Source organism: Trichosurus vulpecula, chromosome 8 (assembly GCF_011100635.1).
Source record: "Trichosurus vulpecula isolate mTriVul1 chromosome 8, mTriVul1.pri, whole genome shotgun sequence".
NCBI lineage: Eukaryota > Metazoa > Chordata > Mammalia > Diprotodontia > Phalangeridae > Trichosurus > Trichosurus vulpecula.
This window is the reverse complement of record NC_050580.1, coordinates 197,782,650-197,808,894: the sequence shown is the minus strand read 5'-3', so window position 1 is coordinate 197,808,894 and position 26,245 is coordinate 197,782,650. Positions and strand designations below refer to the sequence as shown.

The following is a 26,245-nucleotide window of genomic DNA, read 5'->3' as shown; positions in this document are numbered from 1 at the left end:
AAGTGGGGGGAGGGTAGAAATGGGGAGAAAATTTGTAATTCAAAACCTTGTGGGAATCAATGTTGAAAACTAAAATATTAAATAAATAATAAATTTAAATAAATAGATAAAAACAATAAGTATGTAATATTAAAAAAAATAAAAAAATAAAATTGGGCCTCAGACACTTAACTAGCTGTGTGATCCTGGGCAAGTCATTTAACCCCTATTTGCCTCCATTTCTCATCTGTAAAATGGGGTCAAACTAGAGAAGGAAATGACAAAGCGTTCCAATATCTTTGCCAAGAAAACCCAATGGACGAAAGTTCATGGGGTCACATAGAGTCAGACACGACTGAAAGAAAGAGTGAACAACAAGAGAAAGCATGGAGGCAGCAGTGGATAGAGTGCTGAGCTTGGAGTCAGGGAGACCTGAGTTCAAATCCAGCTTCAGACTTACTAGCTGCGTGATCCTGGGAAAGTCATTTAACCTCTGTTTGCCTCAATCCACTGGAGAAGGAAATGGTAAAGCAATCCATTATCTTTGCAAAGAAAAATCCATGGATAGGATTAACGTGCTATGGTCCTCAGGGTCATGAAAAATTGGACATGATGGAAGAACAACAACAATACCAAAGTGTAAGAAATTTAAAAAGGTTTTTTTAAATTTTCATTTATTTATTAATTCATTTATTTATTTTGCCCTGTGAAAAGTGAGGTATCCTCTCTCACCCTACTTTTTCTTCCTGCTTATACAGAAACCTAACTTACTACCAATCGAACTTGAACTTGAACTTGAACAAAAAGAAACGCTAAAGAGTACACCTAACTCTCAGAATAGTATGATTCTTCTAAGGGAGAATATTCGTAGCTAAGGACGTTATTACATCCGAACACCCGCCTCCTCCTCTTTGAGCTCATGTAGGGAAACTTTATGTCAGAATCTCACACGTGATGCTTCTCGCTTCATTGAATCACAGGCGTCACCTGGAAAATCTGAGAACTTCACCCTATAATAATACTCAGGGTGTTGTCACTGACTCTTCTTGCCAGCACACATAAAGCACGAGAAGGGAAAGTTTATTCATAGGTCAAAGAAAGCAAATAGATCTCTTAGCAGAGTTCACGAAAAGCATTAACATCTACCAATGAACAAAACTTTCCCAGTGACCTAGATAGCCTCAGTCATTTACAGTCATGCCACACCAGGAATAGATAGTTTCAGGGATTTTTTCAGTGTGGTACCTATGCAGATTTCTGCACAATCAGGATGGCAATAATCCCAGAAATTCCCTGCAGCAGCACTGTCCTTGCCTGCACTTCTGGGCTCTTCCCAGCAGGGGGCAACACTAGCCCTTTTCCCAGAGAAAGTCCCAGTTACAATATGGCAGAGGAGAGATGGTATTTTCAGCTTTGTTCTGGCAATATCACAGTTCAAGTGAAATAGGGTTCCTCCTCCACACTGCATTTTCAAGTTCTTCCCTGGCTGACCCTTCACCTCACACAAAAGTGTACCAAGGAGTCAGAAATATACTTTATCCCTCCCAACTTGTAGCCAGTCTCCATCACTCACCCATACTGGGTTGGGACAAGAGAACTTCACACTCTAAGGCCCTTTTTCCTCAACTCCCATGCAATGTGTTCTGGACTACCCACGAGCTTAAGAAAGTATCCCAGTTTCTTCCCACTAGACTTTCAAATTCGGGAGTCTTACACACTCTATATATGTACACAAGGGCGATATTCAAAGTCCCCTAACCTGCTTTGTGCCACCACTATGGAAAAGAGGGAGTATCTAGCTCTCTTTGGGAATTAATCCATACCCAAGAAAGTAGAGGAAAGAGGGAAAAATGAAGTTCCTGGTAGAGTTATTTTTTTTAATGAATTCTATATTCTTGTCTCTTTCAAAACAGGCTTAGCCAGAAAGCGCAAATGTTCCGAGTTTTTCTTGACACTTGGAAATGGAAATGCTTGTAAATTCCTCTTTCTTTGGGCTTTTTATTCTCATTGTATCTAAGGCTATATGAGAACTGAGGGGACAGCTGCATAGGTAGGTTGAGTGATATTTGTCTAAGGCCATGAAAATGTATAGCTGTTTTCCCTAGCCTGCTAAGAACACACCCACCCCACAAAACATGGGGTCCAAAGATAAAAGGAAAATGGATCATCTTCAGACAACCTGGTCAGTAAGATAACCAAGGGGAGGGGACAGAAGAGATGGAGCCTGCCTGGGGCCCCTAAAGGGAAAGTGGAAACAAGACATTGACATTAGCAGGTTCTTAAAACACATACTACGCCTTCAACCGTCAGCCTGGGAAACAGAGTCAACGTGGCAGTCCAGAAATAATAGTCTGAGAACCAGTGAGTTGGATAGACCATAAGAACTTGAAGACATGGGACAAGGTAAGCTGGATGTGAGTCTTTCCATACACGAGAAGTTACAATTAGAAGTAAAGATATTGATGGTGGTGATGGAATTAGGAGGTGGATTTCTCATCCTCATTTATGAAGAGTCAGAAATACTTAAGAATTTAAATATGAATATACGTCTTTTTCTTTCTGGTGGGGGAGGGGGAATGAGGAGTAAAGAAAGGAACAGCAATGGTCTGCTGCTGTGGAAACTGTCCAGAGAGTGACCTAGCATTATAGGTATTTACCTGGACTACTTGATGGAAGCATTTGACCATGGAGACTAATGCTTAAGAGGATAAATAAATAAATGACACTGGATAAATTCAGAATTATCTTGATTTATTATGCTATTTTTGGTTGTTTTTTGTTTTTAATATGATTAGTTGCATTAATCATTTTCCTAATTTTGAACTATATTTGTATCTCTGGTATAAATGTAATTTGGTCATAGTGAATTTTTTTTTGGAGATATTGCTGTCATCTTTTTTGTTAGGATTTTATTTAAAATGTTAAAATAGATATTCATCATACTCTGTTTTACCCCTCCTTGACTTGGATACTAGAATTTCATTTGTCTCATTTTAAAAAAGGAGCTTGGTAGAGTATTTTCTATTTCAAATTTTTAGAAAAATATGCATGTGTAGGTATTAATTGTTTAAACATTTGGTGGTATTTGCCTGTAAATCTGTCTGGGCCAGGGTCTTTTCTTTGGTAGTTTCTTTACAGCTACTTCAAATTCCTTTTATGAAAATGGATTGTTTAAGATACTCAGCTACTTCTGAACATAAAGGTGCATATTAATATTTTGACTTCACATTTATAAAGAAAAAAAGACAAAAGTCTCTTACTAACAGTAGGGATGGTTATCTATTGTTCTTTGTATCCCAAGGGATTAACATAGTGTTGTTGGGTCATTTCAGATTCTTAGTGGGTTTTCTTGGCAAAAATACTGGATTGGTTTGCCATTTCTTTTTCCAGCTCATTTTACAGATAAGGAACTGAGGCAAACAGGGTTAAGTGAGTTGCCCAGGGTCACACAACTAGTAAGCGTTTGAGGCTGGATTTGCACTCATGAAGATGAGTAGTGTTCCTGATTCCAGACCTGACACTATTCACTGTGGCACCTTGAGAATAGGGATTTTTTTTAACCAGGGGATTAACATAGTGTCTGGAACCTAGTAGGCATTTAATAACTGGCTGCCCATTTAAAGCTTTGTGCCAAAGTGAAAACCTATACAGTAGAGAGAAGACCTCTGCCATGGCCAGAAATAGGGAGAGGCAAAGTAGACATCTGCGTGGGGTACAATGAGGGATATTTTTTAATATGACCTTTCCTAAATGCACATAGTTTTTTTTAATTAAAGCATTGAGGTGAGGTTTGGGGTATCTGGAGCTGTGATTTCATTGATGTAAAGAAGTCCTAATGTGGAAAATTCCCCCAACTATTTAGCTCTACAACCATTCTATAACATGTGGTGTTGTTCAGTCATGTCCCCATTCTTCTTCATGACCCCATGTTGGGTTTTCTTGGCAAAGATATTGGGGTGTTTTGCCATTTCCTTCTCCTCATTTGACAGATGAGGAACCAAGGCAAATAGGGTTAAGTGACTTGCCCAGGGTCACATAGCAATTAAGTGTCTGAGGCCAGTTTTGAATTCAGGAAGATGATTTTTTTCTGAATTCAGGCCTAGCACTTCATTACTGCACCATTTAGTTGACAATTGGGGGCTGTCTCCAGTCATTCTGATCTATATCTTGGCACTGGACCCAGATGGCTCTGGAGGAGAAAGTGAGGCTGGTGACTCTGCACAGCCCTCCCTCACTTGTATCCAGTTCACCCACATGTCATGGTTTCATCTTTCTGACGTCATGGTCCTCTTCGAGAACAAATGACAGATAACTACAGCAGCAATAGTCGGCAATTACTAAATACTTGTTGATTGATTGGTGACTATAAATACGCAATGACCTGCTGGCCCGTGGACTTCTTGGTTGCCATTATCAGTATGTCCATCACAGTGTGGACCCAAGATAGAGAATCCTGTCTAACTACCCAAGAGAAGCCAATTCCCTATCTCCTCTTATACATCTGGAATCTTACAGAATGGGAAGGGAGGAAGGGAATAGGCATTTGTTAAATACCTGCGATGCTAGGCATTTTACAAGTATTATCTCATTAGATAATAGTAATAAAAAAACCCTAGTTTTAAGCCATTGCTGACTCATACTCTCTTGTCAAGACTTCTGGCTCTCTCTCTGTCATAATTCCACAAAACCAATCCTGCCCAATCTTGCATTTGTATAATTTGTTTTTCCTACTTAAGAAATTATCTGGCACTGTTTATTTCCATTTTCATCTTGTTTCTGTCTGCCCAGTTCTCCAGTTTGCCAAGGTCATGTTTGAATTTGAATGCATTTCTCTAAGACAAGCCACTCTGCCCACTTTGGTGTCACCAGCAAATTTGTGGGCCTCTTTCATTAGCTACATCATCAATAAAAAGGAAGAGAGAAGAAAAAGAAAGAAAGTGATAGATAAAAGTTAAATGACTCACCCTCACTTTCTGAACCTCTAACCTCTTCACCTCTATTTGTCATTATTCTGACTTAAATATAGACATCTAAAGCTTGAAGAGACCTGAAAAGAATGAAAGTTTGAAGAGATCTTAAGCTCTCTTCTCTCATGTTCTCATCAGCTCTACTTGCCCTTCACTCAGACACAGGGTATCAATCTCTACCAATATGGAGAGAATCCCATACCAATGAGCTTCAGGACTGGGATCACATATGAAGTATGCATAAACAAGCAAAACAAATTCCTGCATTGGCCATGTAAAAATGTTATGTCTCATTCTGCATTTTGAGTCCATCATCTCTCTGGCAAGAGATGGGTAGCATTCTTCATCATCAGTCTTCTGAAACTGTGGTTGGTTGTTGCATTTTTCAGAGTCCTTAAGCCTTTCAAAGTTGTTTGTCTTTGCATTGTTTCTCTTACTGTATAAATCGTTCCCCTGGATATACTTACTTCATACTGCATCAGCCATGCAAATCTTCCCATGCTTCTCCCTGGGAACCATCCCTTTCATCATTTCTTATGGTGCAATGATGTACTATTCCATTCACATACCATAATTGGTTCATCCATTTCCCACTTGATGGGCACCCTTTTAGATTCCAGCTCTTTGCTGCTACAAAAAGAGCTACTAGAAATATTTTTTACGCACATGGGTCCTTTTCCTCTTTCATTGATCCCTTCCAGGTATAGATAAATAAATAAATCATTTTAAAAGTCAAATAAAATAAATTGAAATAAATATTTAAGTGAAGAAAGAAAAACAAAACTCCTGTAACAAGTATGCATAGTCAAGCAAAACAAATTCCCAAATGGACCCTTGAATTTGCAGAGAGTTACCTTAAAGAAAAAAGAAATTTGCCATTAAGATTGGACTACCTCTCCAAAGCAGGCCAGGCAAAATCCATACTTCTAAGTCATTAGTGTTGTGATAAAAATTAGGTTAAACTGAGGCACAAAGGTCTGAGCATGTTCAATTTATTAGCAAAGTGTGAATTTACTAATAAATAGGATCTCTGCTTCCCTAGCAAAGTTAAGATCCTGAATGAAGGGGAGAGCTCTCTTTTATAGTTTTGGGGAGCACAGAAAATAGGAAGGGTAGCATAATTGATAGAATAAAATATGATTGGATGGAAATTGGAAAGGAGGGCTAGCAACAACCCCCTCCTTGCCTCCTGTGACTAAGAAATGTTCATTGTTCTGGTTCAGCTTCATCTCCAAGGAACTCTAGAGACAGCAAGCCAGACTTCTTTGGATAACAAACCAGGCGTCCTTGAAGGATAGCTTGGTGATATTAAGGTATTAGACCAGACTCTCAGGTGTCCACTTGCCTCCTTCAAGGATAACAGACTTCCTTGGCACAAGAATAGAACAATGATTAATAGGAGAACTGGATTTCTAAACTTAACTCATTACAAGCCAGCTAATTTCTGAACTAAGTTCAGAGACAAAGAATCATGACAGGCAGTTACAGGAAAAAAATCAATTAATTATAAATGGGATTGATTTTTAAAAGGCACAGAATCAATCTGATTATTTCACTAGTCAGATCCAAACTATGGCAGGAATAATTAGATAAGTGCAAAAATTGAAGGATACCCATTAAGGCAATAAGTGAATGCCCAATTGCCTTCTCATCAAAAAGCTTATTGCGTCAGACTCTTAAAGCAGCTCTTCTCTGTGGGGGGGGGGGGGAAGCAACAACAAAAACAACCAAAAGCTTTCTAACATTGGCTTACAACCCAGATGGTTCCGGAGGAGAAAGTAAGGCTGATGACTTTGCACAGCCCTTCCTCACTTAAATCTGATTCACTTGCATGTCACAGCATCCTGATGTCATGTTCCTCTTGGAGAATGAAGGACAAACAACATCTCTCATTCACCTCTACCTTGAATTCACTGAGTTTCTTTCTTCTTTATCTCTCTGTATCCTTTCCCCTAGTGATCTCATCCACAGAATGAAAGGATTTAGAAATGGAAAAAACATTGGAGGTCATCTTGTCCAGGCCTATCATTTTACAGATCCCTCATCACAGGTCCTAAATCTAGAGTGGGAAGAGATCTTAGAGGCATCCAATGTCTTCATTTTATAGCTGAGGAAAATTAGGCCCCGGGGAAATGGAAAATAAGTGGAGTATCTGTATCTTTCCATTGTATCATTCTGAGTCATCATCATTATCACCGCCACCACCACCATCATCATTATCATCATCATCAATTCTTCCTTACCCAACTCAATTCAATAAACATTTATCAAGCCTCTACTATGTACTAGGCTCTATGCTAAACCCTTGGGATGCAAAAACCAGCAAAAGACAGTCCCTGTCCTGATGAAGTTTACATTTCAATGAGGGAGATGACAGATTGTATGAGAAAAACAAATACAGAGCAGATGAAAGGGCATCTTAGAGGGGGATGGCACCAGTAGCCAGGGGGAACCAGGAGAAGGTCCTTGAGGAGGTGGTGCTTGAACTGAATCTAGGAGTCAGAGGTTGGAGGTGAACATTCAAGACATGGGCAATAGCCAGTGCAAATTAGATGGGGTGTAGTGTTCTAGGGGAAAAAAACCCTCATAGACAAGTATTGCTGGAAAATAGAGTATGTGAAGAGAGCACAAGGTAAGAAAATCAGAAGGTCAGGAAGGACCCAGGTTGTGGAGAGCTTTAAATGCCAAATAAAGAACTTTACATTTCATCCTGGAGGTAATAGGAAGCCACTGAAGTCTGGCAGGAAAGCAGGGAGGTGACATGGCACGAACTACACTTTAGGAAAGATACTTTGGAAGCTAAGTGGAAGATGGATTATAGGCAAACAGAAGAAAGAGAAAAGAAAAAAAGAATTATTTTTAAATGCACAGAAGCAAATTAATCAACCAATAAACATGTATTAAATGCCTACTACATGCCAGGCACTGTGCTAAGTACTGGGGATACAGAAAGGGGCAAAAGACAGTCCCTGCCCTCAAGGAGCTTACAGTCTAATGGGGGAGACAATATGCAAACAAACATATACAATGCAAGCGAAGTGCAGGATTGGTAGTATATAATGAACAGAGGGAAGGCACTGGAATTAAGAGTATTGGGGAAGCCTTCTCGTAGAAGGTGGGATTTTACTTGAGACTAAAAGGAAATCAGTAATCAGAGTAGAGGCAGAAGAGTATTCTAGTCATGGAGGACAGTCAGAGAGAATACCCCATCCATATCCAATCAAGTTCCTAAATTTCACTGATTCCCCACCAAAATATTTCTCTCTTCTTTTCTCTCCTACAACCACCATCCTAGCTCAGGAAATGAACTTGTCTGGACCATCAGTCTCTCCCCTCTCCAATCTAGGCACAGATCTGATCAAATCACTCTTCATGGGCTTCCCAGTGCCTAGTGGATATAATACAAACTTTTTAGCCTGACATTCAAAGTACTCCATAATCTGGGGCCAAGTGCCCTTTCAAGCTTTATTTCACACTGTTTTTCTTAGGGGGGTTTGTCATTTTTGTTTTGTTTTTGCCATTCAGAAATGTCATTTATTAAAGAAATCAGAAGCACGATCACCAGGGAGAGTCACTATGGACAGAAGAGGGGTAGATCAGGGCTTGAACTCTGATTGGAGGGGAATCACATTAGTCTTCTTGGAAGGCGTCTAAGTGGCAAAGTAGATAGAGCACTCAGTCTTGAGTCAGGAACACCTCAGTTCAAATCTAGCCTCAGACACTTACTAGCTAAATAACTCTGAACACGTCATTTAATCTGTCTGCCTCAGTTTCCTTAACTGTAAAATGGAGATAATAGCACCTACCTCATAAGATTTTTGTGAGGATCAAATAAGATAATATTTGTCAAGTGTTTAATTCACTGCCTGGCACACAGTAGGTGTTTAATAAATGCTTGTTTCCTTTCTTTATGCACTCTTCTATGTTCAGGTCAAACTATTCTAATCCTGTGCTGCCCTCTTCTGCCTCCATGTCATTGTATATACTTTCTCAGTGCCTGGAATGAACCTTCTTTCCCATCTTTCAAGGCCCAAGTCAAATACCATCTCTTCCAAGAAGCCTTCCCTGATTCCCCCAGTTAGAAATGACCTTTTTCATCCTCAGCTCTCTTATAACACTCCATTTGGACCTCTTCTATCTACTCAATCTAGCTTGCTGTCTGAGTAGGTGTCAAATCCTCTCTACTGCATCGTAAATTCCTTGAAAGTAAAGTCTCTTTAAAATTTAAAATTTTATTGATATTTTTCACTTTTGTAAATCCTTCATTCCCCAATATATCTTCTTCCCCTCTTTTCCCCAGCAAGTCATCTCTGGCAACAAAGAATAAAAAAGAAAAACAAACAAACAAACAAAATATTCCAAGAAAATGAATTAACATATCAACTAAGTATGACAGTATATACAGTGTTGTAGACCCATAGTCTCCCACATCTGCCAAGAAGGAAAGAGTTGCATTTTCTCTTGGGCCAAGCTTGGACATTATTACACAATATAAGAATTTTTTTTTCTTTCCAGTACTTTTCTTAATATTTCTTATCCATTTATTTCTTGTGGTCTAGTAATGGGCCTCTAGGTGGCACAGTAGAAACAGCATTGAGCCTGAAGACTGGAAGAACGAGGTCCAATTCCAGCCACAAACATTTACTAGCTATGTGACTCTGGTCAAGTCATTTAACCGGTTTGCCTCAGTTTCCCAATCTGTAAAATGGGGACAATAATAGCACCTCTCTCTAGGGGTTTTGGTGAGGATCAAATGACACAGTAATTGTATAGGGCTTAGCACGGTACCTGGCACATAGTAGGGACAATATAAATGTTAGCTATTATTATTATTATACCACCACATTCATATACCTCAATTTTTTTAGACACATCTCCTTTCATTTTATTTCTCGAGAAACACTACATTGCATGTCATAGGCATTTAATGAATGTTTGTTAAACCAAAAGGAACAGACTCTTTAGTTATTTTGGCTTTCCCATCTACATCATGAGAATACCTATCAGCCAATGACAATATGGGGCAGCTAGGCATAGTGGATAGAACTTTGGGCCTGGAGTCAGGAAGACCTAAGTTCAAATCTGGTCTCAGATACTTACTGGCTGTGTGACCCTGGGCAAGTCACTTAACCCAGTTTACCTCAGTTTCCTCATCTGTAAAGTGAGCTGGAGAAGGAAATGGCAAACCCCTCCAGCATCTTTGCCAAGCAAATGCCAAATGGGGTCACGAAGAGTCAGACATGACTGAAAAATGACTGAACACCACCACCAACAAATGCTCCTTCCTTACCTTGAAAAGCTGCTGAGAGATGAATGAAAGGCTGCTAGGGTGAAGTCTTATGAGTATCTAGTCAGGGGTGGGGAACCTGCAGCCTTGAGGCCACATGTGGCCCTCTAGGTCCTCAAGTGGGGCCCTTTGACTGACTCCAAACTTCATAGAACAAATCCTCTTAATAACAGGATTTGTTCTGTAAAACTTGGATTTGGTGAAAGGGTCCCACTTGAGGACCTAGAAGGCCACATGTGGCCTCAAGGCTGCAGGCTCCCCACCCCTGAGTCTAAGTCAAAGGCAGCTAGCTACATGGCACAATGGATAGAATACCGAGCCTAGAATTCGGGAAGACCTGAGTTCAAATATAGTCTCAGATATTTATTAACTGTGTAACTCTGGGTAAGGTGCTTAGCCACTATTTGCCTCAGTTTCTCCAACTGTAAAATAGGAATGATAATAGTAAAACCTCCTGTTGTAAAAATCAAATGAGGGAATTTTTGTAAAGCTCTTAATACAATGCACATAATAGATGCTTAATAAATTCTTGTCCCTTCCTTCTCTTGGATAAATCACTTCACCCTCTTGTTCACCCTTCAGTTTCTTCTCCTAGAAAGGATCTCTAAGGCTCCCTTAAAGTCTACAAGATTCTGTGGTTCTGGGTCAATAGGAATACTGTTATCCCTTCCACACTGCAACTTTCCCCATTGCGGTTTCTCTGTATCGTGAGTCAGAATAAAAGAAACAAGTGGGCTTGCTGACTAGAAGGGCTCCCTTTAACTAGTCTCCTCTCCAATAAGATGATTTGCAAGTCCAGTGGTAGCACCCCCAGCACTTCGACTCAGCTTTACCATATAGTTAGTCATTACAATGACTGCCAGGTGGGCCCCTAGCACATACTTTAAAAGGTTATTATTCGGTTCATTTAAATTGCATTTCTTGCACTATCATTGAATCAAGGTCTGCAACGATAATGGACTCTGAAACTTGGGCCCTGGATTAAGAGACCATTTCATCATTAGACCACAGAAGTGTGTTTTCAGATTTTTAAGAGAGAAACATGTGTGTGTGTGTGTGTGTGTGTGTGCGTATGTGTGTGTATGCAAACTGTCCTTTTACTACACCTACATTGGGTTGTTACAATTCAATTCTTAGGTGTTGCAGAAAATCCATCTCTTTCAGATTGCAGAGGGAAATAGCTGAAAAAGAAAGTGATGTAGAAATCTAGTTTGTGCTAAACACTGCTTTATTTTTACAACCCATATCTGCTTTCACGAGGAAAAGAATTGATTAATGAACAGGCAGTCTTGTTTTGCTTTTCAAAGACATTTTGTAGAGATTTTTCACTAATGTGCATCTAATTTTATCCACTCAATTCTGTATAGATTAAGTAAATATGTATGGTTGAAAAAAACAAATTAAATGGGAATTTGGGGGGAGTTTTGTAGAAGCCACAGATGATACCCAAAGGCCAGAAGATGATGCAGAGTAAGTTGTTTTTTTTTAATTTAATGTTAACCTACACACAGCCTGTGACCCAACACTTAATATAAATTTTACAAGGTATTGTAAACACTCCATAAAAGAAAAAGAAAAATCCAGACTTCTTCTCTAGTCCAAAGGGAGAGTCAAAAAATTTTACACGGATTTTCCAGATCTAAGGGGCACAGCACTCCTAGCCCCCATGATGTGGAAGAGAAAAGTGTATAAGTATTAGTGATCAGAGAGGTTTCATATCTCAGGTTATAGGATGCCAGAGGTGTAGATTGTAGGTTCAAGGACTGTGGTCAGTAAAGATTGGCAACATAACTAGAATGAGCCTGGTCAATGAGCCTGTACTTGATCTGAGATACTGACCCAAACCTCACACTGTCGTTTCCCCCCAAACAGCCCTACGTATCAAGAGCTGTGACCTGAAGGTAGCCAGAAACAACGAGGATCATCACACCAAGGAGATCAGTTCCAGGCGCCTCGTTGTCCGAAGAGGACAACCCTTCACCATCACTCTGCACATCCGCCCCATGGTTCGAGGATTCCTTCGGGCTTTAAAGAAGGTCACCCTTGTGGCTCAGACAGGTCAGTAACCTTGTCCAAGGCTGAACACACTTCCCAGGCGGCTGGGAAACATCGCCCTTCTTGTCCATTTAGAGGCAGCTGGGCGGCGCAATAGATAGAGAGCTGGGCTTGTAGTAAGGAAGACCAGAGTTCAAATCTAGCCGCAGATACTAGCTGTGTGACCCCGGACAAGTCATTTAATGTCCTTGTAGTAGCATGTAGTAGGTGCTTAATAAGTACTTGTCCCTTTTCCTTCTCTTCCATATGTGGTACTGAAGGGTAAAGGCGCAATCGCATCCGATGTTACACACTCTCCAGCTAGCAGACTGGCCCAAATCACTGATGCCAGCCACAGGACTGTGAAATGCCCAAATGATAGAACTTGTAGAGATGGGGAACTCACTTATTGTGGTAGGATATCACTGAAAGGCAAAGGTAAGGACAGTTCAACTCAAGAGAGTTTGGTGACTCTACCCCACACTTCTGGTTTAAAAAATTGCCAGCCATAAGCAATCTCACCAGATAGTCTGCAAGATAGTCTGACTCTGGCTATACTTTTAAAATATTAAATTCTGTTTTTCTGGATTAAAGGAGAAAGTCAGCCAAGGAATGGATTGAGGTTGGAGGTTGGCGGGAGTGGGGGTGGGGGAAGGGAGAGAATGTTAAGAAAGTTGGGCAAATATGGGGCAGCTAGATGGGGCAGTGGATAGATCGTTGAGCCTAGAGTTAGGAGGACTTGAGTTCAAATCCAGTCTCAGATACTTACTAGTGGTGTGACCCTGGGCAAGTCACTAAAGCTCTGTTTGCCTCAGTTTGTTCATTTATAAAATGGGAGGATAGCCCCTACCTCCCAGGGTATGAGGTGATAATCATAAAAGTCCTGGCGCAGAGTAAGCCCTAAATAAATATTAGCTATTAGCTGTTGAGCTGAGTACCATGGGACAGTGGGAAGAGAACCAGACTAGGAATCAGGGGGCCTGTATTTTAGACACAGCATCACCACTAACTAGCCGTGTGACCCGGGCAAGTCGCTCCCTGGGCCTCGATTTTCCCACTTGGCACATGGCCATAATAATGATGATGATAATAATAATAATAATAATAATAATAATAATAATAATGATAATATCTAACCCAATCGCCTTGGAGATTTTTGAGGAAGGCCTAATGAAATAATAATGACCAACTTAAAGTTTGCCAAGTCAGTTCACCACATTCTCTTATTTGAGCCTCACAACACAACCCTCGTGAGGAAGTGCTGTAGGTGCAGATTGCTCCTACTTTACAGGTAAGGAAGCCATGGTCACACAACTGATAAATATCCAAAGTGAGATTTGAACCCAGGTTTTCCCAACTCAGTGGGGCAGCGAGGTGGCACAGGGTATTGAGTGCTGAGCTTGGAGTCAGGAAGTCCTGAGTTCAAATCTGGCCTCAGACTCTTACTAGCTGTGAGACCCTGGACAAGTCGCTTAACTGCTGTTTGCCTCAGTTTCCTCATCTGTAAAATGGGCTAGAGAAGGAAATGGAAAACCACTCCAGTATCTTTGCCAAGAAAACCCCAAATGGGGTCGTGAAGAGTAGGACGTGAATGAAACATCTGAACAACTTCCTAACTCAAAGCCCAGTACTGTACTCTATATGCTCTGTATTGGGTGGGGAACTTGCGGCCTCAAGGCCACATGTGGCCCTCTAGGTCCTCATAGGGCCCTTTGACAGAATCCAAGCTTCACAGAACCAATCCCTTTGGTTCTCTACCCACTTTACTATACTGCCTCTCCAACACGAAAATTCCATTTCTTTTCTTCCTGTCCAATTTTAACATCTTTACAGAAGCTTGTAAAATTCCTAACCAAGGACTTTTGGAGGCAATCAGGGATAAGTGACTTGCCCAGGGTCACACAGCAAATAAGTGCCTGAGGCTAGACTTGAACTCAAGTCCTCCCAACTCCAGGGCCAGTGATCCATCCATCATGCCACCTGGCTGCTACAGATGAAGTGATTTGAACACATATCTCTCTGTACCTCCAATCCCAACTCATTCGTAATCGTACTACCAACTCCTTCTCGTTCTGAGTTATCACCAAAGTTATCAAATACCAGACTGATCCCTTTGTGTCACTGCAGGAAAGCAGCCTTCCAAGACAAACAGGACCAAAGTGAAATTTCCAATCACCAGCCAAGGTAACCCTAAATGGTGGAGCGCAGCGGTAGAAAGTAGAGATTTCCAAAGCTGGACCGTCTCTGTGACCACACCTGCTGATGCCATCATTGGCCACTACTCCCTCCTGCTGCAGGTCTCTCGAAGGACTCAGTACCCCCTTGGCCACTTCACACTGCTCTTTAATCCCTGGGGAAGAGGTAAGTTCTGATTCTAGGGCATCCGCTCTCTGGGGAAGGATATGGGCCCAGAGGACCTGTGTCTGGTGCAGTAGGCAACTAGATGGCACAGTAGACAGAGCACTGGGTCTGAAGTCAGAAAGACCTGAGTTCAAATCTGGCCTCTTACTAGCTATAAGAGCCTGGTCACTTAAGCTGTCTGCCTCAGCTTTTTCATTTGTAAAATAGAGATAATGTCAATATCTATGTCCCAGAGTTGGTGTGAGGCTAAAATAAGGAAATGGTGAGGATAAAAGAAGTTATGAGGGAAAAATCATTTGGGTTTTTTAACATTCATTTTTAAAATTTTGAGTCCTGAATTCTCTCCTGCCATCTAGTCCCTCTCCCATCCATTGAGAAGGCAAGAAATATTGTACTCAAAATAAGGTAACATTTGTAAAGCACTTTGCAAACCTTAAAGTAATATGTGTGTGTGTATTATATATGTATATATTATATATATATGTATATATCCATATATATATGCTAGCTATCATCGTCGTTGTCGTCATCGTCATCATTATCAGCCCCCAGTTGAAAGAAGCTCTCCTAGAGATTACTCTTTGTTAGGTTCAGCAGTACAGCCAGTTAGGTGATGATCTCTAAAGTTAATCCCAGAATTCAATGACTCTAAATGTCCTCTCTATTAACAAACTCTTCATCCAGACTCTTCATTCATCTCTTCTTTTGGTTTCTTTTTTTAAATTTATTTAATTTTTAATTTATGGAATAAAACAAGAATTTCCATAACACAGTCTAACAAAAAGAAGATTGCTCATTAAATAACAAATCTATTATGTACAATTTGCTATTCCTTTTAAATATATAATAAAGTTATCCTATCAATTTCCTCCCTTGGTTTCAATCCAGACACATCACTGTTACCCATTATTAGTCCTGCAGTAGAGGAAGGTAGAAAATGCCAGGGGTTGACTGCAGGAGTACCCACTTCTACCAGCAGCCTCTTCCTTCTAAGGCTATAGGCTAAGGTTCCTTTGGCTCCCAAGGAAATGGAAGTTTTACCTCTAGGGAAGAAATCTTATTATTTGTCAGGATGATCTGTTCAGAGGGAAGTTGGTAAATGTTTAATAATAACTTCTTGGAGGGAAGGGGGAATATACACATACATACTTTTAAGTTTAATCTGAATTATTAATATTTTCTCAATCACCTTAAGTCTAGACAATTTATAAAACAATAAACCAAGCCCTGATTTGTAGCACTTACCTATTTCCAAGGAATAAATGCTCACACTGAAGATTTAACAATTGGCTCTCAAGAGTCCATCTGAGCTGTCTCCAGCCACTGGTCTGATCCTTTCGGCTAGCTTGAGCAGAAGCTCATAAATGACCAGCTTCAGCTGATAACAACCACTTATCTGGTGTTCACTGTATCTATCTCCGTGAGATTTGCAGATGACATAAAGGTAGGAAAGAGAGTGACACACTGGGTGACAGAGAGTTTAACCAGCTAGAACATTGGGCTGACTCTAATAATATGGGATTCCAGAGTAATCAATGTAAAGTCTTACCCCTGGGTCCAAAAAATAATTGCCAAAAGTTAAAGACGGAGGAGCTCTGTCAGCAATTTATCTGCAAACTATGACAGGGAAGGAGGGCTAAGTGAATTGCAAGCCAACTACAAGCCAGCTCTGTGTGTCAACCAAAAAATGAATTTGATTTTGGGTTGAATTGAGAGGTGTTGTTTCCAGGAATAGAAGTGATGATCCCTTTGTACTCTGCCCCTGTCAGCCCACATCTGAAATGCTGTATTCTGTTTTGGAGGCCACCATTTGAAAAAGACACTGATAAATTGAGTATGAAGCAGAGGAGGACAACCAGGAGGGTGACATCCCATATGGCGATGGGCTGAAAGACCTGTAGATGTTCACAAGGAGATGAGACTACTTGGCGGTGACATATTAGCTGTGTTCAAATATTTGAAGGACTGTCAAATGGAAGAAGGATTAAGTTTCTCTTGTTTCACAGGGCAGGATTAAGAACTTTTATTTGCTCATTCGTTTCAGGAATGTTCAACTCTCTGGGACCCCGTTTTGAGGTCTTCTTGGCAAAGATACTGGAGTGGCTTGCCATTTCCTTCTCCAGCTCATTTTATAGATGAGGAAATTGAGGTAAATAGGGTTAAGTGACTTGCCTAGGGTCACACAGCTAGTATGTGTCTGAGGCTAGATTTGAACTCAGGTCTTCCTAACTCCAGGCCCAGCACTCTATCTACTGAGCCACCTAGTAGCCCCTTGAACAAATCTAAGAATATACAAAATAAGCAGAATAAATACAATATAAATAGGAATTAATTTGGAAGGACACAACCACTTGGAAGGATCAGGAAGGTCAAACACGTTGGCTTGTTAGGATCTGGCTCTAGGAGCTTCTTCCTGACTGCAATTGGAAGTGTCTCTCTGGGTGTAAGCATTTTATTGATTTTTCTCATCGGCAGTGTAATTAAATTAATTGTTTTCAAAAATTCATTATAGATTACAGAGACATATAAACCTCACTTGGGTACTGAATCATAAGTCTTCAGTACTCATTAACTTATGGGATGCTTGGAATTGTGTCCTCTTGACCTCAGCAGGAAAATTTAATCAAGATAATGCACAAAGGGGTGTCCTGATTTTAAGCCTAGAACTTAAAAAAAAAAAGGTTATAACCCATAATGAAGGAATGTAGCTATGTGGCTGGAAATGAGTATCTACAATGAGATATCACCTTCTTTTTCTGGAGAACTCCACATTTCAGGAGCACCTTCAAACCTTGGCTTGAGGTTATTCTGAGAGTTGTTGAGTTGTCTTCATAGAAGATACCCAGAATGAAGGGACTGATGGCCCAAGAGGAACGTATGAGATATGGGGAACTGGAGAGAATTATTAGGATGTGCAGCTCCACTTGAGGGTCTTAGAGCCATTCCTTCTAGAGTCGTTCCTTTCCTGTATCCCTGGGGCCATTTTAAACACCCACATGGGTCTAGAGAGGAGCTAGGGCACCTGGGCAACTAGAAATCAGCTTGAGGAGATGTGTGTACTGCCCTAGTTCTGAACTTCTTAGCAAACAGGACACCCACCTTGATAAACACCTATATTTTCTTCTTGAGTTCACCAACCTGTCCTTTCAGGTTAGAAGAACTGAAACTCTTAGAGTGCAAGAAGTCTGTGAGGGTTCTAGATCAACTTAGAACCCCCAGAGTAAAAGAACTCTAGCTCTCATTTCTCTCCTACCTCAATGGCGTATACATCCCTTTCCCCCTCTCCCTCACCTTCTCTCTCCCTGCCATGCTAGGGCAGAAGAGGGATGCCGGGAGTTTCTCAGGATCCTACTCAGATATTCTTTTTCCCCAGAAACGCTCTTGTATCACAACCTGACCTTGATAATTCTTTGCCCCCTTCTTTGAGAAGGAGCATTATTAACGGGCCCACTCAGATGTTCATTGAGCTCCTGTTGTGCTCGTGTGATGCTAATTTCATCTCTTTGGGTGATGCCAATTCCATCTGATGGTGGTTTCTTCTACCTACTTACCTGCCCATCGAAAATAGAGTTCACACCTTCAGTCAGCCAGGTGACTATCAGGGAAGGGCTCCTTAAATTTGCCTCATCAGCCAGTAAAACTCCTGGATATTAAGCACGTGACCATAGAATGTTGTGGGGGACTGAATCTCACTCAATAAAACAGACATGCTATTAGAGTAGGGGATAAGAGAGATGGCACAGTGGATAGAGTGCCAGGTCAAGAAAATGAATTTTCCTGAGTTCAAATCTGGCCTCAGACGCTTACTAGCTGTGTCACCCTGGGCAAGACACTTAACCCTCTCTGCCTCAGTTTCTCATATGTAAAATGAGCTAGAGAAGGAAATGGCAAACCACTCTAGTATTTTTGCCAAGAAAACCCCAACTGGGATCATGAAAAGTCTGACATGACTGAAACAACTGAACAACAACAAAGGAGAGAGGGGAGAAGCTGGTATTTAATGAGAACTAGTGAAATAAACCAATCAATCAACAGAAATTTATTTAGTGCTTATTATGTCTCAGGCACTGTGCTAAGCCCTGGGGATAAAAAGAAAAAGTGAGAAAAATGAAAAGAAACAGTCCCTGCCCTTGAGGAGCTTACATTTCAATGAGGGAGATGATAGATTGATAAATAAATACAGAAGAGGCGCAAGGGCATCTTAGAGGGGATGGCACCAGTAGCTAGGGGGAACCAGGAGAGGGTCCTTGAGGAGGTGTTGTTTGAACTGAATCTTAAAGGAAACCAGGGATTCTAGGGATCAGAGGCTGGGGTGAACATTCAAGACATGGGCAGAAGCTGGTACAAACTAGATAGTGTTTTATTCTAGAAAACAACAAACAGGCCAGTATTGCTGAACAATGGAGTATGTGAAAAGAGTACAACGTAAGAAAATCAGAAGGTCAGGAAGGACCCAGGTTTTGAAGAGCTTTAAAAGACAAATAAAGGACTGCATATTTGATCTTGGAGGGAATAGGGAGCTACTGCAGTTTGGCAGGAAGCAGGGAGGTGACATGGTCAGACCTACACTTTAGCAAAGTCACTTTGGAAGCTAAGATGGATTGTAGACAAAAAAAAGAGACAAGAAAGAAAAGAAACATTTTTTGAATGCACGGGAACAAATCAATCAACCAATAAACATTTATTAAGTGCCTCCTATATGCCAGGCCCTGTGCAAAGTGCTGGGTATACAAAAAGAGGCAAAAGACAGTTCCTGTCCTCAAGGAGCTTACAATCTAGTAGAGGAGACAATATGCAAACAAATATATACAAAAAAAGCCATATACAGGATAAATAGGAAATAATTAACAAAAGAAAGGCACTAGAATTACGATAGGTTGAAAAAGGCTTCCTCTATAGAAGGTAGGATTTTAGTTGAGACTTAAAAGGAAGCCAGGGAGGTCAGGAGTTGGAGCAAAGGAGAGAATGTGCCTGACATTGGGGCCAGCCAGAGAAAATGTCCGGAGCTGAGAGATGGAATGTCTTATTTTTGGAGCAGCCAGGACCACAGAAAGAAGGCCAGAAAGAATCATGAACAAGCAGAATAGCTTTGAAAGTTACATGTTAAATTTAGTCTGTAAAAAAAAAAGTGAATTGTACATAATAGAGATATGCAGTTTCATGTACAATCATCTTTTCCTGTTCTTCTGTGTATGAGGAATATCCATTTTATTTGGTATTTGTTAAGTTCAGAATTTAAAAAAAAACTTTAAAAATAGAGATGGATTGGAATGGGAAGAGATAAGGCAGAGAGATCCATTGAAAGACTATTGAAGGAATGATATCTAAAAAAAATTTAAGGGGTGAGAGAGGAATATATTGGGAGAAGGAGAAAGGGAGAGATAGAATGGGGTAAATCATCTCACATAAAAGTGGCAAGAAAAAGCAGTTCTATTGGAGAGGAAGAGAGGGCAGATGAAAGGGAATGAGTGAATCTTGCTCTCATCGGATTTGACTTGAGCTGGAAATAACATACACACTCAATTGGGTATCTTACCCTACAGGAAAGTAGGGGCGGGAAGAGAATAAGGGGGGAGATGATAGAAGGGAGGGAAGATTGGGGGAGGAGGTAGTCAAAAGCAAACACTTTTGGAAAGGGACAGGGTCAAGGGAGAAAATTGAATAAAGGAGGACAGGATAGAATGGAGGGAAATATAGTTAGTCTTTCACAACATGACTATTATGGAAGTGTTTTGCATAATGATACATGTATGGCCTATGTTGAATTGCTTGCCCTCTTAAGGAGGGTGAGTGGGGAGGGAAGAAGGGAGAAAATTTGGAACTCAAAGTTTTAAAAACAAATGTTAAAAATTGTTTTTACATGCAACTGGGAAATAAGATATACAGGCAATGGGGTATAGAAATCTATCTTGCCCTACAGGAAAATAAGGGGAAAGGAGATAAGGTGGGGGGGAGTGGGGTGACAGAAGGGGAGCAGACTGGGGAAAGGGGCAAACAGAATATATGCCATCTTGGGGTGGCGGAGGGTAGAAATGGGGAGAAAATTTGTAACTCAAAATGTTGTGGAAATCAATGTTGAAAAGTAAAAATATTGAATAATAAAAATAAACTAAAGACTGTTGAAAAGTCCAGCTGAGAGTTGATGAGGCCTGAATTGGGATGGTAGTTGTGTGAGAGGAGAGAAGGAAACACATGTGAGAGATATTATATAGAAAGATTTCAAGAGATCTTTTGGGGAAGGATTTTTGGGAAAATTTCTAACTTAATGCAAATGTATATCAATCGAAAACAACTTTCATAACATGAAAATACAATTTTAAACAATCCTTCTAAAGAAAGAGATATCTACCTATTCCAACAAATAAGACTAAACTAGATAACAAGTCAATACTCTTCCTAGGATCATCATGGGTTTACTTGACACAAAGTCAGGTGGCCTACCAGTTCTAAACCCCAAATGTGAGGATGAAAAGAAGGGAAGGGATAAAACAGAGTAAAAAATAAGTCCAGGCTATGTCTTCTGCTCATCAAAAAAGATAGTGGATATCCTTATATCTCTTCATTATATCCTTCTTACTTCTTTCAGTCTAGTCAAGCCACTTGTAAGAGTCCGACAAAAACATTACCTTTCTCCTTACTATCTCGTGCACCTGAGGGTTAGAGCCAAAACCATACCTTCCGTGGATCTATGCTAGATCTGACGCCAGGTCCATTTGGGGTTATCCCTTTTCAAGAGCTGTATTGACTCTGAATCAAGCAAGTCCTGCCCTATTAATAACAGAAAGATGTCACCTCAATCTAGTCACAAAATTCATCACTACCTTTTTTTTTGGAGACCTACTATTTCAACTGTAGTTGAAAGGACTGGAGTGGACGCAGGGAGGAAAGGATATTATTTTTCCTACCCTCCAAATAGTCAGAAGGTGTCAACTAATAATTATGATGTTAGAAGCCTCATAACATCCCTGGCATCCTCCCCTGCTCTCCACCAAAGAAAGTAGGCCCACATAGCCTGGTTATTGTAGGAGTGGTAAGAGAGAGTCTTCTCATTTTCCCCAGGGCTAGGAACACCTCTACCGCCTTTTTCCCCTGAGTGAGTGGAAGTCATGACATTGAGAATAACTCTGGGAACCACACTTACTTTGATCTTGTCCACTTACCCTTCTAGAGGATGCAGTATTCTTGGAGAATGAGGCACAACGCAGGGAATATTTGCTGAATCAGAATGGCCTCATCTACCTGGGCACATCAGATTGCGTCCAGCCTCAGCCTTGGGACTTTGGCCAGGTACTGGGACTCTTAGGCTAGAATGGACAAAAGTAGGTGGGTCGCAAATCTCAGTGTCCATTTCAGAGATGGAATTTCGAATTTCCTTGTCCTCGGTTCATCTCAGTAGGTCATCCTTGTCCTTTGGATTAACCTCTTGATGGACAAACACCTGCTATAGCATGGAGGAGGAGGAAGAAGAGACAAGACCTAGAGACAGTTCTTGATTGGGCAGAGAGGGTGGAGAAGAGGGGCCAACTGGATTAAAGAAAGGGGGGGGGGTAAATTCTGGAGAAGGATGAGGTGAAGGATATCTCAGATTAGGAGCCTATTTTACAAAGGACTCATTTAAGGGTCATTGGCATATCCTCCTGCATTGCAATTACAGTTTGAGCTCAACGTCATCGATCTCAGCCTGAGTTTACTGGAAGTAGATAAGGAAGTCAACCAGTGGAGCAATCCTGTACATGTGACCCGGGTACTTGGAGCCTTGGTAAGTGAATGGTATGGAGAAGCACAGTGTGTGTGTGTGTGTGTGTGTGTGTGTGTGTGTGTGTGTCTGTCTGTCTGTCTGTCTGTCTGTGTCTGTTTCTGTATCTGTATTTACAAAATAAATATGAAGCAGTTAGGGAAGGGACGGCACTAGCAGTTGCAGGGTTGGGGCAGCAGTGGCCAGAGAAGATCAGAAAAGGCTTCAGGTAGAAAAAGGCAGTACCAAGCTTTGCACCTCACTCTAGCACCTAGCACAGGGCTCTGCACACAGCAGGCATTTAATAAAGGTTGTTGATGACTCACCTTGGAAATAATGGGGGGGGGGGCGGGGACAACCCAATTTTAAGTTCCTAGTTTTTAATCCTACTATCTTTTATTCCTTCTCCCTCCCAGAGGCTAGAGCTCTTGCAAAGTTTCTATCTTTAAGAGACACTATTTTGCTGTTTACATATTTTATTATTTACATATTCATAGAGGTTTGGCTTTTAAATTGTACTTAAGAGTCTAAGGGTCAGGGTCACCCATAATACAATTTCCTAGAGATTCTCCTGGTCCTTTCCTTAGTCTGTCTAAAACCCTTCCTGAAGAATGACATTTTTCATCAGTGACTCTGGTCACCTCGATGAAGAGATGGGTGAGGGGCAGAGGTTTAGGCTAAGAAAGGACATAGAAGTGTCCTGATATAAATTAGGAGAAAAGGAGAAAGAGAAGGAGAGGAGGCAGAGAAGAGATGGAGGGAGAGGAAAAGGAAGGAAGAAGGGAAAGAAGGAGAGGAGAGAGGGAGAAAGAAGAGAAGACAAGAAATGAGGAGGATGAAAAATGAAGGCAGTTCTAGGGGACACCAAACCTGGAAGTAGGACCTTTTCATATGTCGCTTCCATATGGCACAAAGCCTTTCCCACTGAGGTGCCCTAGAATATCGATACTAACTTCTCATTCTCACTCCCACACAGCTTAATGACAGAAAAGAGAGGAGTATTCTGACCACTTCCCAAACACAAGATTCCGAGGACATGAGATTCTTGTACAAACGCCGAGGAAGCTTGCCCATCCTCTGGCACTGGCTCACTGGCCAAGGGCGGCAGGTGCCTGATGGGCAGGCCTGGGTGTTGGCACCTGTCATCTGTTCAGGTAAAAGTCGCTTCCTACCTGCCTAGCTCCCAGAACTCATTAGCTTCACTGCTTTTCTATGCTTTGAAAGAAATACTCTCCCCTTCTCCTCAGAATATTACATCTTCCTCCAAACACAGTTGAAATATTACGTTAACCTTACCCTGCCTCAAGGCTGATTCCATTTCAGCATTCCCTAAGACTCTGCGTATGTAGATGTGTGGATACACATACACAGGGCATACATATTTATGTATATATCCTTATATTATATTACAATATCTCTATGGGTTCTTTTTGCATTCATTTATATATTTTACTTGAAACTCTTCTTTTAAATATTTATTTTATTTTTTGTTGTTACATTTTGAGTTCCAAGTTATCTCCTTTCCTCCCTCCCAACACAGCATTTGAGAAGGCTAAGATACCTATCTATATACGTGCGTGTAGATATGTGTATATATACATATACATACATACATGTGTGTATGTATATCATGTATCATGTATCACATGTATCACATACATATATACACATATATATGTTGCCATAAAACACATACTTCCATCTATCAGTTCTTTGTCTGGAGGTGGGATAGCATTTTCCTTCGCACATCCTTTGTAGTTGATTTGAATGTTCATATTACTCAGAATAAGGGCAGCTAGGTGGTTCAGGGGATAGAGTGCAGGGCCTGGAGTCTGGAAGACTCATCTTCGTGAGTTCAAAAATGGCCTCAGACATTTGCTAGCTGTGTAACCCTGGGCAAGTCACTTCATCCTGTTTGTCTCAGTTTCCTGCAGAAGGAAATGGCAAACCACTCCGTATCTCTGCCAAGAAAAACCTCAAACGAGGTCACGAAGAGTCAGACCTGACTGAAATAACTAAACAACAACAAATTACTCAGAATAGTCATTTACAGTTACTCTTCAAACAGCATTGTTGCTACTGGATACAATATTTCCTTGGTTCTGCTTGTTTATTAGTTCATGCATGTTTTTCCATATTTTTCTAAAACCACTTCTTTAACTTTTTTTCAATTTATTTTTTTTTTGGCGGGGCAAGGCAGGGCAATTGGGGTTAAGTGACGTGCCCAAGGTCACACAGCTGGTAAGTGTGTCAAGTGCCTGAGGCTGGATTTGAACTCAGGTCCTCTTGACTGCAGGGCTGGTGCTCTACTCACTGCGCCACCTAGCTGCCCCCTGCTCATCATTTCTTACAGCACAATAGTATTCTATCACAACCATATACTACAACTTATTTAGTCATTCTTCAATTGATGGGCGTCCCCTCAATTTCCAGTTCCTTTTCCTCTTTCCCTGATCACCTTGGAAAACAGATCTAGTAGTGATATTGCTGGGTCAAAGGGTACACACAGTTTTATAACTCTCTGGCCATAATTCCATATTTCAAAACATTTAGATGTTCTTTTCTCAAGTGTTGCTTCTGTTCAATCGGAGTGTGAATTCCTTGAACTATATCTAGGGACTGTATCTTTTCCTTCTGTTGTGATTTCCACACCACTTACTATAGTGCTCTGTACAGGTGTAGAATGCACAAGATATTCTTTACCATGCTGCCATGGGCCCAGACTTACCCACTATCCCCTTCTCCCACACAGTGCTAAGGTCCCTAGGTATTCCTGCCCGAGTTATCACAATCTTTGACTCAGCCCAGGACACAAAAGGAGACTTGACTGTGAATGAATATTACGATAAGGATGGGCTTCAGACTGGAGAGAACCAAGGAAGCCGAATCTGGTAAGGAAACCCCAGAGGGTGAAAGGGTGTGGGATAGAGGCTGAATTAAGGCAAAGGGGTACAAACAAATAAGCAGGCCATCCGGAGCCATCTGTCCCACCTCCTCTCACTGACATTACCATGATAGGAAGAGCCCACAGACACACACCCAAGGAATAGAGGCAAATGAGGTAACAACTATCCATAAGCCTTCTTCCTATTCAGTTGACAAGCATTTACGAAATGCTTACTATGTAGCAAGGACTGTGCCAAGTGCTGGGGGTACAAAGAAAGGCAAAAACAAGATCAGCAGAAACAACCAATCTCCAGTCTCCTTCCTGGATTCAGGTAGCAATTCTGCTACGTTCCATTCCTTCTTTAATAAAGGTCTACTTTGATGCTTCTCCATGGTATAAAGGAAATCCTGCGTTCTCAAAGGTTAGGGCATAAAGACCAAAAGCTCTGGTAGGACCTATCAAACTGCAAATGTCTTGTGTTCATTATTCAGAGACCAACCTAAGTTCAGAAAGGGTCCTCTCCAGAAAGTTGGCCACCAGGTGCTGACTCTTTTTGACCATAGAAAGAAGGAGGAGGAGGAGGAGGAGGAGGAGGAGGAGGAGAGGAGGAGGAGGATAATGAATCTCCTAAGGTTTAACAGTGCTTGGATCTGCATTGGTGGATAGAATACCCTCACTGAACAAATCAGGGTTCCCTTAAGTATTGAAGCCTCCTATTTCTAGAACCTCGTTAGTACTCCTTTCCCACTTCAGCTTTTCCCTTTTGCCACTCACAGCATCTTCCAAGTCTCAACAGAATGTTGGATGGCAAGACCTGATCTGTCCCCACGTTATGGAGGATGGCAGATTGTGGACACAAGCCTTCAGAAAGAAGGTGGAGCTAATGGTAAGAACGGAAAGCCAGTAAAAAGGATGAGGAGGGACAGAGGGAGAAAGACATAGTGAAATTAGCTGTGAAGTCCTTACACTTCTACTTCTCCATGGTTTCTTGTGCA

At 41.1% G+C, this 26,245-nt stretch overlaps 1 protein-coding gene across 1 annotated transcript in view; it reads left to right on the top strand.

The window, feature by feature from the left end:
* Nucleotides 1-2,372: 2,372 nt before the first annotated feature.
* EPB42 (erythrocyte membrane protein band 4.2) overlaps nucleotides 2,373-26,245 on the top strand; it is a 34,508-nt gene continuing 10,635 nt past the window's right edge. Inside the window, exons 1-8 of the mRNA XM_036736389.1 lie at nucleotides 2,373-2,382; nucleotides 12,106-12,291; nucleotides 14,395-14,628; nucleotides 21,797-21,915; nucleotides 22,283-22,387; nucleotides 23,340-23,517; nucleotides 25,116-25,254; nucleotides 26,027-26,136. Coding sequence (XP_036592284.1) covers nucleotides 2,373-2,382; nucleotides 12,106-12,291; nucleotides 14,395-14,628; nucleotides 21,797-21,915; nucleotides 22,283-22,387; nucleotides 23,340-23,517; nucleotides 25,116-25,254; nucleotides 26,027-26,136 — 1,081 coding nt within the window. The remainder of the gene's footprint in view (nucleotides 2,383-12,105; nucleotides 12,292-14,394; nucleotides 14,629-21,796; nucleotides 21,916-22,282; nucleotides 22,388-23,339; nucleotides 23,518-25,115; nucleotides 25,255-26,026; nucleotides 26,137-26,245) is intronic.